At 34.2% G+C, this 15,956-nt stretch overlaps 2 protein-coding genes and 1 pseudogene across 2 annotated transcripts; all 3 read left to right on the forward strand.

Moving 5' to 3' along the window:
* Window positions 1-2,587: 2,587 nt before the first annotated feature.
* Window positions 2,588-4,687, forward strand: LOC108844223 (F-box/kelch-repeat protein At4g38940). The gene is made up of 2 exons (XM_018617443.2): window positions 2,588-2,745; window positions 3,332-4,687. Exon 2 carries the CDS (start codon window positions 3,369-3,371, stop codon window positions 4,467-4,469), a length of 1,101 nt encoding a protein of 366 aa, XP_018472945.1. The 5' UTR covers window positions 2,588-2,745; window positions 3,332-3,368; the 3' UTR covers window positions 4,470-4,687.
* A 2,456-nt stretch (window positions 4,688-7,143) lies between these two features.
* Window positions 7,144-8,734, forward strand: LOC108844733 (F-box/kelch-repeat protein At4g38940-like; annotated as a pseudogene).
* A 1,745-nt stretch (window positions 8,735-10,479) lies between these two features.
* On the forward strand, window positions 10,480-12,264 carry LOC108844732 (F-box/kelch-repeat protein At4g38940-like). Its single transcript, XM_057005612.1, has 2 exons — window positions 10,480-10,545; window positions 10,961-12,264. The coding sequence occupies exon 2, from the start codon at window positions 11,001-11,003 to the stop codon at window positions 12,102-12,104; it is 1,104 nt and encodes a 367-aa protein (XP_056861592.1). The 5' UTR covers window positions 10,480-10,545; window positions 10,961-11,000; the 3' UTR covers window positions 12,105-12,264.
* The last annotated feature ends 3,692 nt before the right edge of the window (window positions 12,265-15,956 follow it).

Raw genomic sequence — 15,956 nt, forward strand, 5'->3', positions numbered from 1 at the left:
TTATTAATTGTAGTTACAAATTTAATATTAAATTAGTCTAATGAGACATAAAGTATATGAGATTTGTCTAGTGGGTCATAGTTATCATTTTTGGCCTAAAAAACAGTTTCCTTTTTTTTACGACAAATTTGTCATTTTATTAATTTGAAAGTTGAAAATGATGTTAACCATATAAGAGAATACATACAATCATTATAAAATGATCCATTAGAAAGACATATTTTGTTAATACATGTGCTACATTATCACTGATTCGGTGAACAAAGTTGAATGAACATTCTGTGAATGTGCTTGACAATAACTCGATGTCGTTGATTAGATGCTGAAGAAATATGTTAGAATAAAGATCCAGAAGAATGTGAACCAAAGATTGTTAAACACTTTCGAAAATATGTTTATACCTGAAACTCTAACATAATTGTGTTACAGAAAGAAGAGCTTTTCACTTAAGTAGCTGGCACTGAGATTTAATGGACTGTAGGCAGTGGCGAAGGGAGAGAAGGAGGAAAGAGACAGCTGCCCCAGATGAAATATTGAAATCATTTTTTTTCTTTGATTAATTGAGAATTATATGGTTTGAGTGGTAAAATTCTTCGCTTGTCCTTATGGATTTAAGTTGAGATGTTACATTGTCCTCTATATAATTTTTGGCTGGTTCCGCCACTGACTGTAGATGATATTTAAAAAAATTAAGCTAAATTTTTTGAGGTAAATTTGGGAAGTTTTAAAAATAAGGCCAATAGTTCATTAGAATTGGCTCAGGTCCGGTCCTGGTTATGCTTCCAAACTTGTGGAAAAATGTGTCAAGACCGCTGCTCCCCGGTATTTTGCGTAACCATGAGCATTCGGAGTAATCCATCCCGCATTTGTTTATTGTGTCTGCATATTAAAGGCTCCATCAACATTACATTTGAAATAAACCCAAAGGAGGGAGAGTCTAGTGTTTAATTTTCAGTTGTGTACGCACTGTGTGTACGCAGATCCGGTATGATTTTAGAGACATTTGGTGCCACTGAAGTATTTGATATCCATTCTTTAGTTTCTGCTCCAGGCCAAATTTCTGATCTGATATTGGCGATTTGGTCTTTATTATATTAGATAATTTTTCTTTTTTTTTTCAGTTTTTTTGTCAACATTTTCTTGTATATTAATAAGCTCAAAATCTTTAAAACACAAGTGGAATAAGTCCAACCCAAATACAAGCAATTTAAAGAAAGAATTACATTGTGAGTCACATTTTGAGTTTATTACTACACAGATATTTTTTCACACAAAATCATAGATACAGACCATATCAAATTCCAAAACTATCTTTTTTACCTTTTCAACTATTTTAATTGAAATATAATAAAACCTAAACAAAGTGATCCTCATCTCTGTTCGTTTGGCCTTCAATCTCCTCTGAATCCACTTTTTATTCACTTCAATAGGCTGTTTCTTCTCCTCCACATCAATCATCAAGAACATAGTTTTTTTCCCTTCAAATCCAACCCCAACTTCTCATCTCAGCAAGGTATCCATCTTCTTGGCATCTCGAACTTATCACTGAACTCCGCCCCTGTCTCACCTTCAGACGTCGCCGGTCTTGATAGACATAGCCAGTCTCTCCGTTTTTGTTTAATTATGTTTACCCAACTCGGTTTACCAGTTCCGAGTCAACAAACGATTCTTGTTTCTGGGTAAATCATTTCATTCTCTTTTATGTTCCTTCTTTTATTGAGATTTAATAGATTTTACTACAGATTTATACTAAACAAAATAGTCAAAAAGAAAAAATGAAGAAGAAACAGAAGATACAGAGTCAGTAAAAGCTAACCGAAAGACTAATTTTTAATTCGAAATTTAGAATATAAAAGATAATCTAAAAAATAATTAAAAGTTTTAGAAAATGTGAATGTTACCTACTGGTTCAACCAGTGCCGGGTTTCGGGTTTTAGTAGGTTTTTGCGGATTTTTGCGGGTTTTTAAATTTTGAGTTTTTCACAAATTCCGAACCGGATTTATCTCGAGTCACCGGATTTACCGGTTCAACTTCGGATCCGGGTTGTGTTTCAAAACACTGGAAAAAAACTAAAGCATAAGATGCAGTTAATAACAAAGAAGAAGAAAAACAATAGATCTAAAATCGTGTGGGAGACGGGAATCCAAAAATGAAAACAAAATCCGATCCACATCGGAACTCTATTTTCATTGACAGAAGATAACTCCGGATTACACAAGACAAACATGATTTTTTGGTTTATATTTTCAGTTTCCTTTTTTCCTATAAAATTTTATGTTACTTGTAATGCTACATTCTATATAAATAAAATAGCTGTTAATAAAGTAAAAATAAAATTTTATCTGTATACAGTAGTGCCAGCCATAATAAATTAAGAAAAACAAGTCTCATTAATAAATGAAATATGAAAATAAAAAGAGGATAATGGAACCGGATCCCCGTATATTTCTTATGATAAACACGAACATTAAGCACTAGCCTACTTGAAGATAAACATGAACTTAAACGTAGGCCGAAAGCCCAAACTGGTCAATGCCAGGGCCACCTTTGTATATATATAAAAGCCTTTTATATAATGTGCTACAACTGAAACGACATCGTTTAGGTTTATATTTTTGTAATCATAAAAACTGATAGACCCCCTCTGCATCTTCTCTCTTTCGTCGTCTTCTTTGTCTCTTTGCTTTCTAGAGTCGTGCCTCTGTGAGAGAAAGAAACCCTAAGTTCCTTCTGGCTTCTTGCAGGTTTGCCACAAAACCACAAATCACCTTACTCTTTCTACATTCTTCTTTTCTATCTTGTTCGATTGGTTTCTGTATCTCGTTGTTGAAATCTGAGTGTAACTTTTTGGTGGATTATTGTTGAAATTTGCATGATTAATGGTCCTAAATACGTGCTGCATGACCAATAGTTAGATAAAAATTGAAACTTTTGTCTGTCTGCTTAGTTTACGAGTAAAACCCTAATCTGTACCCATTACTTGTGTCGTGTCTGTGGTCTTGGAACCAGCTTCTTAGCGTTTTACTCTTTCGTCTTCTCTTTGTGATTCTTGCTTGAGTTGATAATGTCTGAACTTGGAAATGTCTGAACACGTCTAGGTTCTGTTCTTAGGGATAGATATGTCTGAACTGAACTTGGAGATGTCTGAACTTGAATGATGTCTGAACACGATGTCTATACTGTCGGTTGGGTTCTTACTCTTAGGGATAGATCTGTCTGAACTGAACGTGGAGATGTCTGAAATTTGAGTTGTCTGAAATGATTATCAGAACTTGAAGCGCTCTCTGGTCTTTTAGTCTAACTAACTACATGTGTTTCCTCTGTCTTCAGGTTGTTTTTCTGACTCATTCAACCACAGCTGTTTAAGATGTCTGAAAACATGGAGCAATCTCCGGAGCTGTCATCATCTCCTTTGATTCCGTCACTTCCAGACGACATCACCCTTGACATCGTGGCTCGTGTGCCCAGAAGCCACTACCCGACACTCTCCCTCGTCTCCAAGAAGTTCAGGAAACTCATTGCCTCTCCTAAGCTCTACAAGAGGCGATCTCAGCTGGGAATCACCCAACACCGTGTGTACGCCATCCTCCGCAACCGCAACAACACGGATGACTGCCGTCTCTACATCCTCCACCGGAAACTCAACTGCAGTAACCGCTTGGTGGTCGTCCGATCACTTCCTCCCGTGTCTCACCGTGGAAGCTTTGTCTCGGTGGGTTCGAAGGTGTACGTGTTCAACGATGTTGATGCCCTCTGCGTTGACTGTACCTCCCACACGGTGCAGCCCATCCCTGACATGCCTCAGCGCTTCGCGGCAACTCCCATGCCTAGTAGAGTTGGTACTGTCATGGACGGGAAGGTTTACCTGATCGGTGATTCACGTTTCACTTGGGATCGTGGGATGGCGTGGAGGAAAACAGTGATGGTGCTGGATGCAGAGACGCAAGTGTGGGAGCCTGTGATGGGAAAAGAAGACATGAGGGTTGGTGCTATTTGGTCTGATGCGGTGGTGATGGAGGACAAGATTTGCATGAGAGGTGTTAGGGACACCTTTTCTGTTGTTTATGGACCAAAGGATAACACGTGGGAGTCTAACGAGGTGTTGAACTCTAAGAACTGGGAGGGTGGCTGTGTGGTTGATGATGTCCTCTACTTTCTTGATTGTTCAGGGAAGGCGTTGAGGGCGTTTGATCCAAAGCAGGGATGCTGGAGTGTTGTCAACGGTTTGGAAGAGTTTCTGGCTGTCGAGACTGCCCAGTCAAAGTGGCCTAATGCGGTGAAGTGCGGTGAGAAGAAGCTGGCTCTCTTCTTTCCTAAGAAACATGACGGCAAGGAGGTCATTTGCTGTGCGGAGATTGCTCTGGAAAGGCGCCAAGGAGGAGAGATTTGGGGTAAGTTGGAGTCGTGTGATGTTGTCGTTGAGGATGGGCTGTTTGACATGGTCAAATGTGTGGCTGTCACCGTTTGATGCAGAGTAATAATAATCAAATCCCTTCGTATTTTAATTATCCTAAATGCCACGGTCTAGTGTGTGGTTGTACGTTTGCTTAACATCGTTAGTGTAAAGACAAAACCTTGAGAGCGTGTTGTTGTTTAGTGTTGTCGTTTCAAACTTGTTTAATGTTGTCGTTTCAAACTTGTGTTATGTTCTGTTAAATTTGCTATGTTTTATTCTTGAATCGTTTACTTTGACATGGCCTCATCACTGGTTTAACTTAATATGTATAGTTGGAAATGTAGTCGGTTTTAGAATTTTAAATGTAAACACGCTAATTTTGGTTCATTGGCTTGACATATAAGTTTGGTTCATTCTCAACTTACGATGCAAACTAAACGTGAGATTCACTAATTTTTAACATTGGCTTGACACACACACCATTGCTCGAAATATTTATGTTTATATATTGTTTCGGTTGATTGAAAATGTCTTCTATTTTAGAATTTCACATATTAATCAAATATGATGACACACTTATGGATCTTTTACCAAAGCAAACCAAAGATGTGCCTTGCTTTACATGAACTTGAGAAGGATCGAAGAGTATGGATCCACTTACTGATTACAAATTATCTAAATGCATAATATATATCATACTAAAATAAGTTTTTGATTATTATTTTTTATGAACAACTTGTAGATTTAAAATTAGTCAGTCTATTAAGTCAAAAAACTAACTTATTCTATTAAGTCAAAGAATTAACTTATTTTGGTTCTCTATTATAAAAAACATTATTATAATATCATATTTTACAGTGATTATAGTTTCTAATAGAAATTATCACAAGATTCAAAAGAAAGTTAAAGACAAACTAGAATACAAAAATATAGTATTACATCAGCCCACATATATAAGAGGTAAACTTAATTCAGCGGCAAATATGAAGAAAACAAACTCCAACCTCCATTCGTTTGTCGTAGACTCTTAGTTGAGTATTTTGAATTATTTTCATAAAATATTATTCATATTTTAAAATAACAAGTCTCTTAATCTCTTCTAAATAAGTAAATAACTAAATAACAAACCTCTTTGTTAAGTAAGTTGTACAAAAATAATATCGAAGAAATTATGAATATATCCGTTGTTGACTTTCAGTTTTCCATTTCAACATATTTAAGGAATTACTCCTCTCGCTCACATACTTAACGATTCCAAGGGATTCCTTAACCATAACAGATCAGTTGGGTTCTGCTCTTCGTGTATTTTAAGCTAGTAGGAACTTAACATAGTTGTATCAGTAAGGGTTTTGCGTTAGTCATACTGATTGTTTTAGTAGTACCTTAAAATTTTAAATTTAGCTGCGATTTAACTTTTTACACGAGAAAGAACGTGTTGAATTTTAAACCAAAAAAGAACGTGTTGAACAACGAAAATATCTTCTAACACCAATGTAATGTTTCTTTATTTTATGCTTCAAAATCATGTAAAATAAACCAAATCGTCCTTAAATATTATTTTTATATTTGTTTTCAAAAACTCCAATTTCATAACAAAATTTTAATTTTTTACATTGCCAATTACACCTATCAGATATATAATCTATTAATAAGAAAAAATCATAAAAATGAAAAAAATTACCTTTAATTGGAGATTCAAAATTAACTTAAGTAATACAAATCGCCTCAGTAATATTCTTTAGTTTTCCTAGTAGAACTTATCTTAGTTGTACCGATAATTTTAATAATACATGTTTTGCTTTAGTTGTACTAATTATTTTAATAGCATCTTTTTTTTTTTTAATTTAGTCTTGATTTAACCTTTACACGACAATGAACGTGTTAAACAACAAAAATAACAAATGTTTTTTTTTTAATATTTCAAAATCCTGTAAAATAAACCAAATCATCTTTAAATATCATTTTAATATTTTTTTTCATAACACTTTTTTTACATACCAGTATCAAATATATAATCTATTAATAAGAAAATTTTATGAAAATGACAAAAAATTACCTTTAAGTGGAGATTCAAAATTGCCAAATGTAGGATGGTGGGTGACGAAAATTATGGCGAAGGGGGAAGAATGTTAAGATAGTGGAATCTTGTTATATTGTTGGTGGATATTTAATTTGAAGTTTAATTCTTTAGTTTAGATAATAGGTGAGATGTCAATTATATTACAAAGAAAAGAATAGGTCACGAGAAGAAACACTCTAGCTGACGTAGAAACAAATAGGATCCAAAAGCCAGAAAATAATAAAATGAAATAAAATGGTATAAATAGTAAGATTATTAAGTAAATAATAAATGAAATAAAATGGTATAAATAGTAAGATTATTAAGTAGTGAGATTAAAATGTTTGTCACTAAGGCATTTTAGTTAGTTACTTGTCCATTATTTTTGCCTTTTATGCTATTAAGGATTCCAATCACAAATTAAAATTTAATTTATTATAATCCACAAATAAATCGACACGGTTTCACTTTTCAATCACTATAAAGATATTCTCCTAACTCTCTGATGCTACTCGTCGTGTCTTTGGGTCTTAAGAGTGTCTTACGCAAACCGTAAGTTATTTGCTCTCGCCACTTGCAGATTTGTACTCTCCATCCTCCTTTTCTATTTTTTTTTTGGTGTAAATGTTAAAAAAATATATATTAAAAAGGTGAAACCACCTTTTCTATTTTGTTCGATTGGTTTCTTTATCTTGTTGTTGAAATCTGAGTGTAGTAACTTTTGTTTGATGCTGTAAACCCAAATCTTGACCCATTACTTGTGTCGTGTGTGGTATTAGAATCAGCTTCCTAGTATTTAGTCTTTCTTCTTCTTTTTGTGATTCTTGCTTGATAATATGTTTGAACTAAGAATGTCTTAACTTGGAATGTCTGAACTTGCTTGAATTGTCTGAGCTTGAAATTATGTCTGAACTTGGTATCAGCGAGTAATCTTTGGTCTTTTAGGCTAACCAATAACATATTTTCTTTTTGTTTAGGTATTTCCTGAATCATTCAACCACAGCTGTCTCACGATGTCTGAGTTAATGGAGAAATTCTCGGAGCTGTCAGTGTCGTCTCCTCTGATTCCAGACGAGCTTATGCTTAACATCGTAGCTCGTGTGCCCAGAAGCCATTACCCGACTCTTTCCATCGTTTCCAAGGGTTTCAGGAAACTCATTGCCTCGCCTAAGCTCTACGAGGAACGATCCCGGCTAGGCTGCAAAGAACACCGTGTCTATGCTGTCATCCGCAACCGCACAACTCGTGATTTCAGTTTCTACGTCCTCACATGTCTCCCCGTGGAAACTATGTCCCGGTGGGTTTGAAGGTGTATGTGTTTAACGATCTCGATGCGCTCAGCATTGACTGCACCTCTCACACACGTCAGCCCATCTCTGACATTCCTCAGCGCATGGCTTATAAAGTGGTTAACGTTGTCGACGGTAAGAAGATTTATGTAATCGGTGATTCGATTTGTCATGTCGTTGAGGAGGATGGTGAGTTGTCAGAAAAGTGGAAGAAGGCAGTCACGGTGTTTGATACAGAAACCCAGTTGTGGGAGCCCAAGTTGGTAAATGAAGACATGTCTGTAGGTGTCCTTTGGTCTGATTTGGTGATGGATGGTAAGATTTACCTGAAAAGTTACACCAAGAGCTACTCTTCTGTTTATGTACCAGAGGAGAGGAAATGGGAGTTGATGGACGAGGTGTTGAATTCTAAGGACTGGAAGGATGCATGTGTGGTTGACAACGTCTTGTACTATCATGATTGTTCCGAGACGGCGTTGAGGGCGCATGATCCAAAGCAGAGCTGTTGGAGTGTTGTCAACGGTTTGGAAGATTTTTTGGTGGCTCAGACTGCTCAATCAAAGTGGTGCGATGCGGTGAACTATGGCGAGAAGAAGCTGGCTCTCTTCTTTCCTAAATTATATGACGGCAAGAATGTTATTTGCTGTGCAGAGATCGCTTTGGAAAGGCGCCAAGAAGGAGATATTTGGGGTAAGGTGGAGTGGTGTGATGTTGTCGTTGAGGATGGGAGGATTGACATAGTGAAATGTGTGTCTGTCACCATTTTTGATGCCGCAAAATAGTATCTCTATTTAGATCCTTTCGTATTTTAATTATCCTAAATGCCATCTTGTATGGTTATAAGTTCGCTAATATAGTTTATGTAAGACAAAACCTTGAGAGTGTGTTGCGTTATGTTATCGTACTTGTGCTATGTTCTTTTAAATTTGCTATATTTTATTCTTGAATCGTCTCTATTAAAGGCTTATGATTCGCTGATGTTTGGTTCCCTCCCTTGTTCAACTATTATTCATAGGAGTTTGGGATGAAATGAAAACCTTAAACAAACACCACACACACGCACCGTTGCTCGAAACATATACGTTTATATATTGTTTCTGTTGATTGAAAATGTCGTCTATTTTAGAATTTCACATATTAATCAAATTTGACGACACACTTATGGATCTTTTACCAAAGAAAACAAAGGATGTGCTTTGCTTTACATGAACTCGAGAATTTCTTGATTACAATTGAAATATATATCATAATAAAATAAGTTTTTGATCATAATTCTTTTATGAACAACTTCTAGATGTAAAACTAGTCAGTCTATTAAGCCAAAGAATTAACTTATTGTTGGTTCTATTAAAAAATAAACATTATTATAATATCATATTTTACAGAGATTATAATTCTTATATAAATTATAACAAGATTTAAAAGAAAATTAAAAAAAGAATTAGAGTACAAAATATAATATTACATAATTTATAAAAATATAGTATTACATTACCCCACATAAGAAGTAAGCTTAATTCAACGGCAGATCGTTTGTCTTAGACTCTTAGTTGAGAATTATTTTTATTATTGTCATAAAATATTAATCATATTTCAAAATAAGAAAATCTCTTTTTAAATAACAAATCTCTTTATTAAAATTTAATACTCGTGTAGTTGTGAAGGCCAGCTACCTAGTATATCCAAATCTATTGATTGCTAGTTATATTAAAAAAAGAAGTAAGTTGTACAAAAATAATCTCGAAGAAATTATAGCGAACATCTGTTGTTGATTTTCAGTTTTCCAATTTCAACGTGTTCTTCTTTTTTTGTTAAAGGGTTTTCCATTTCAACGTGTTTACGGAACATCTATTGGTTCAGCATGAACACATTACTTAACGATTCCAAAGGATTCCTTAGCCATAAAGGTCAGTTGGATTCTGCTCTTAGTGTATTTTAAGCTAGTAGGAACTTAACATAGTTGTATCAGTAAGGGTTTTGCGTTAGTCATACTGATTGTTTTAGTAGTACCTTAAAATTTTAAATTTAACTGCGATTTAACTTTTTACACGAGAAAGAACGTGTTGAACTTTAGACCAAAAAAAGAACGTGTTGAACAACGAAAATATCTTCTAACACCAATGTAATGTTTCTTTATTTTATGCTTCAAAATCATGTAAAATAAACCAAATCGTCCTTAAATATTATTTTTATATTTGTTTTCAAAAACTCCAGTTTCATAAAAAAAATTAATTTTTTACATGGCCAATTACACCTATCAGATATATAATCTATTAATAAGAAAAAACAATGAAAATGAAAAAAATTACCTTTAAATGGAGATTCAAAATTGCCAAATGTAGAATGGTGGGTGACGAGAATTATGGCGAAGGGGGGTGAATGTTAATTGAATTGTTGGTTAATATTTAAGTTTAATTTTTTAGTTTAATATAGATAATGGGTGAGATGTCAATTCTATTACAAAGAAAATAATTGACCAGGAGAAGAAATAAATTGTATAAATAGTAAGATTGTTAAGGAGTACTGAGATTAAAATGTTTGCCATTAAGGCATTTTAGTTACTTCCCATTAGCCGACAAAAAAGTTACTTGTCCATTGTTTTGCCTTTTTGGGCTATGGACCCCATAATAAAATTTATTTCATTCGTAATAGGCAACAAGTAAACGATACCGGTTTAACTTTTCAACCCTATAAAGAGATGCTCCCACTCTCTGCTTCTTCTCACATGTATCTCTTCGTCTCTTTGGGTCTTGAAAGTGTCGTACGGAAACTTTAAGTTACTTGCTCTCGCCACTTGCACGTTTGTACTCAAAATCTTTTAATATCTTAATCTGAAAGTGTCGTACGGAAAACTTTAAGTCTCCATCCTCCTTTTCTATTATGTTCGATTGGTTTCTTTATCTTGTTGAAATCTGAGTATAACTTTATGGTGGTTATGGTTGTCCTGCATACATTTCATGACCAATACATTTCTTTATCTTAGCCATTTACTGTTTCGTTCTGTTTACTTCTTCTGTCGTGACTTTGAATCAGCTTCCTCGAAATTTATTCTTTCTTCTTCTCTTTGTGATTCTTGCTTGATAATGATATGTCTGAACATAGAGATGTCTGAACTTGAGATATATTTAACTTGGAATGTCTGAAGTTGGTATTAGCAAGCACTCTTTCATCTTTTAGGCTAACCAATGACATATTTCCATTTTTTTTGTGTTCAGGTTGATTTCCTGATACTCATTCAACCACAGCTGTTTCACGATGTCTGAAAACATGGAGCAATTCTTGGAGCTGTCAGTGTCGTCTCCTCTGATTCCGGGACTTCCAGATGACGTTACGGTTAACATCGTAGCTCGCGTACCCAGAAGCCAGTACCCGACTCTCTCCCTTGTTTCTAAGAGTTTCAGGGAACTCATTGCCTCGCCTAAGCTCTACAAGGAACGATCCTTCCGAGGCTTCAAAGAACACTGTGTCTATGCTGTCCTCCAACACCGCCACAAGGGTCCTTTCAGTTTCTATATTCTCCACCGGAAACTAAACTGCAGTAACCGCTTGGTCCTTGTCAAGTCAATTCGTCCCATGTTTTCCCTTGGTGGAAGCTATGTCCCCGTGGGTTCCGAGGTGTATGTGTTTGACGGTATCGGTGCGCTCAGCATTGACTGCACATCTCACACGGTTCAGCGCATCCCCCACATGCCTCAGGAGGTGTCTGATAAAGTGACTAACGTCGTCAACGGGAAGATTTATGTGATTGGTCAATCCGTTTTTCATGAGGTCAAGGAGGGTGAGGTGAGGAAAGAGTGGAAGAACTCAGTATCGGTGTTTGATATAGAAACACAGCTGTGGGAACCTATGTTGGTAATGGAAAAAATGATTCTCGGCCCTTGGTCTGATTCTGTGGTGATGGATGGTAAGATTTACATGAGAGATTGCATGAATGGTATTTCTTTTGTTTACGAACCAGAGGAAAGGATATGTGAATGGATGGACGAGGTGATGGATTCTAAGGTATGGGTGGGTTCGTGTGTGGTTGACGACGTCTTGTACTATTACGATTGGTCTGAGAAGGCGTTGAGGGCGTATGATCCGAAGCAGGGCTGTTGGAGTGTTGTCAACGGTTTGGAGGAGTTTTTGGCTGTGGAGGAGACTGCTCGTTCATGGGGGTCCAAAACGGTAAACTACGGTGACAAGAAGCTGGCTCTCTTCTTTCCTGGGGACCATGACGGAAAGGAGGTCATTTTCTGTGCAGAGATCGCTTTGGAAAGGCGCCAAGGTGGAGAGATTTGGGGTAAGGTGGACTCGTGTGATGTTGTCATTGAGGATGTGCTGTTTGGCACGTTGAAATGCGTGTCTGTTACCGTTTGATACAGCATAATAATATCTCTATTTAGATCCTTTCGTATTTTAATTATCCTAAATGCCATCTCGTATGGTTATAAGTTAGCTAATATCGTTTATGTAAGACAAAACCTTGAGAGCGTGTTGTGTTATGTTATCGATTAAAACTTGTGATATGTTCTGTTAAATTTGCTATGTTTTAATCTTGAATCGTTTACTTTGACATGAATTTGCATTGTCACTGGTTTAATTTAATATATATGTATTGTTTCTTCTTGTTGGAAATGTCGTCAGTTTGAAGAACTTTACATGTAATCAGTTTTGACTATACATATACGTTTGGTTTGTGCTCAACTTACGATGCCAAACTAAACCTAAGATTCGCTAATGTTTGATTCCCATGTTCAATAAGGATGCAAACCTTTTTAACAGAGATGAATCAAATAAACGGAAAAATAGGAGTTTGGGAAAAAACGAAAACCTTAAAGAAACACGCACACACCATTTCTCGAAATGTATATGTTTTTTTCTTTCTTTAATGTCTTTTTGTTCATTTTCTTCCCTGTAATGGGTACATATTTATGTTCAGATTGTATCTTTTCTTTTGGCAAAAAACTTGTATTATATTATACATCGCCAAACAAGAACATAAATATAACAAGTCTGGAAACCAAAACACAATGAGACCCTTTGGCTAGAGAATGTGCTGCCTTACTTCGCTTCTCGTACGTATGTCGGAAAGTTATCCGCATAAACTTCAGTCAGGCAGGCCGGCTCATGGTTTATAGAGGTTTTTGGACAAAAATTATTTTAGATCCTTCAATTATTAAAAAAATTATTTTAGCATGATTTAAAAAAAAAGTTATAGTACATAAAATGTTATAAACTTTAAATAAGAAAATATTTTAAATAATTTTTTTAAAAATACATGAATATTTATTTTTGTTTTTAAAAGAATTTTTTTTCTTTCAAAAAAATAAAAATAATATTTTTTTAAAAAAATAGATTCCTAATATCATGGACCTAGAGGGTTCACACTGTTCGCCTCCCTAGCGAGCCGGCACTAACTTCAATCCCGACCACCAAATGCATCTTTAGTTTGATTTGAAATGTTGTCTATTCTACAACTTTTATGTTGGATAAGCTTGGAGAGCGAGCAAAATAATTCTATTGAGTTATAGAACAGGAGATTATCTATTTGTGTTTTACCTAATGAGTTTAAGAAGTTTATGTGATATAAAGAGATGCTAAGTTGTAGTATAACTTATGAGTTGAGAGAGAGTTTTAGTTTTGAGTTATTTTTCTAAAACATTGAGAGTGATAATAAGAGTTTGAGTTTGAGAAGTTTTTGAGTTCTTAATTGTTGAGTTACGATTATAGTTTGATTCAATAATTGGTACCAGAGCTTCCATTGAATCAAACTAAAGTAGTATGGGGGGGATAGTTGCAACCAGTAACACGAGGAGCAGTGGCTCTTCATCTATACAATGTCCGTTGCTCACCGACACTAACTACACCGTGTGGACGATGTTCATGAAGGTAGCATTATAGGTTCACGAGGTGTGGGAAACAATTGATCCAGGAGAAGACGGAGGAAAGAAGAATAATATGGCGAAGGCTCTACCCTTACAATCTATACCAGAATCTATGTTGCTTCAACTTGGAAATTAATCTCGACACTGCAAAGGCAGTATGGGACACGATAAGGACTCGACATATGGGAGCTGACCGAATGAAGGAAGCACGTCTACAAACCCTAACAGCAAACTTTAATCGTTTGAAGATGAAAGGAACATATTCAATCGTCTATTCTAAAACTTTTATGTTGGATAAGCTTGGATTGGAAGCAACCTAATTCTATTGAGTTATAGAATAGGAAATTATCTATTTGTGTTTTACCTAATGAGTTTAGGAAGTTTATGTGTTGTATAAGGAGATGCTAAGTTGTAGCATAACTTATGAATTGAGAAAGAGTTTTAGTTTTGAGTTATTTTCTAAAGTACTGAGAGAGTACTTATAATAAAAGTTTGAGTTCTTAATCATTGAGTCGCGATTATGTTTGATTCAGTACTTTACGTATATAAAATCATATATGACGAGACACTTATGGATCTTTTATCAAGGATGTGCTTTGCTGTACATGGACTTGAGAATGATCGAAGATGATAAAAGTGGATTATCTGAATCCTTTTGCTATATCTTATTATATAAAGCTTGGTTCTTCAAAGTTACTAATTAACACGATCGCGACACATGGCGATTATAATTTTAAGATTGTGACATGTGTTAAAATACATATATGTAAATAAAACCAATCTTATCTTTTTTAAAGATTAAACCAAAAATATTTAAAAGACTCTTTAATAATGCTAATTTTCCTTTATTCAAATCCTAATTTAAAAGGTCATAACCAAAACTGTTTAATAATGCTAATTTTCCTTTATTCAAATCCTAATTTAAAAGGTCATAACCAAAAAAAATTGTCATTTAAAAACGATTTAAAAAAAACAATTATTATTAAACCAAAAAATGTAAAAGGCTGATTGATGCTATTTTTTATTCAAATCTTAGTTAAAAAGTCATAAACCAAAAAAAACTTATTATATAAAAATAAAGATGTAAAATACTTTTTAATGCTAATTTTCCTGTATTCAAATCCTAATTAAGAAGTTCATAACCCAAAAAAATATTATTTACATATAAAAACGATTTAAAAAGTAAAAGCAAATAAAAGTAAAGATATCTATGAAAAAAATAATAAACAACTGTAAATAAATATTAAATGCTAATTTTCCTTTTTTAGAAAAAGTGAAAGATTGTTTAATGTTAATTTTACTTAATTCAAACTCTAATTAAAAAGATCATAACCCTAATGACAAAAAAAGATCATAACCCAAGAGGAACAATGATTATGCACATCTATATATAGAATTAAGCTCTCTCATATTTGTTCACACAACCAAAAATAAGTGTTGCTTCAAGAAATATACAAGGTTAGGTTGTGATTATGGTTATTGTTGTGTTCGTCCTATTTTTTATGATTTTTAGTTGTGATTATGCTTATTTAATACGTTTATTTATGTTGTGTTGGGTGACATAACGATTGATGTTATGCTTATTATTTCTGTGTGTTTTAACTATGCTTATTTATTATGACTATTTACCGGAAATTTTCAAGAAACAATGGTTTCAGCAAGTTATTTAACTCTAGATCAGTTGAATAAAAATACGTCCTTACCGTCGTACCGTAGTACCTCTTACTAGAAAGTGGGAGGCCAGAAATTTAAATAAGAACAATGAGCTTATGGGGATGAATTTTCTCCTACTCGATGAGAAGGTTATTTATTTTTTTATTTTTAGTCTTATATAATTTTATTATTAAAAATAATTTGTTTATTATATAGGAAAATACTATTCAAGGTTATGTGCATCATGAAAAGTTTGGAGAAGGATTACGTGAAGGAGTCGTCATTGAAATCTGCAATTTTAGTGTGCAAGATTGCAATAAAAACTATAGAGTTCCAGATCATAAACTTCAAATAAGATTGACTGAGAGAACATCAGTTGCATGTGAGGTTCAACAAATACCGCAGATACCGCCTGAAATTTTTTGATTCCGGAATTATGAAGATTTAGATCACCTGAAAGACTCAACATTCTATTAAAAAAATTTTGATTGCGACATGTGTCAATAAATTTTAAAATTGTGATATGTGTCAGAATATGATACAATTATTTTTTAAGGATTTAAAAGAGATTAAGAAAAAGGAAAATTCTCATTACAAAAATATTTTAAAGTTATATTTTAGGATTTTGTATTTTAAAAAAGGAAAGTTACAAAATTACCATTTTTAGTATTTTACATTATATATTTTTAAA

This window comes from Raphanus sativus, chromosome 3 (genome assembly GCF_000801105.2).
Source record: "Raphanus sativus cultivar WK10039 chromosome 3, ASM80110v3, whole genome shotgun sequence".
NCBI classification, from domain to species: domain Eukaryota; kingdom Viridiplantae; phylum Streptophyta; class Magnoliopsida; order Brassicales; family Brassicaceae; genus Raphanus; species Raphanus sativus.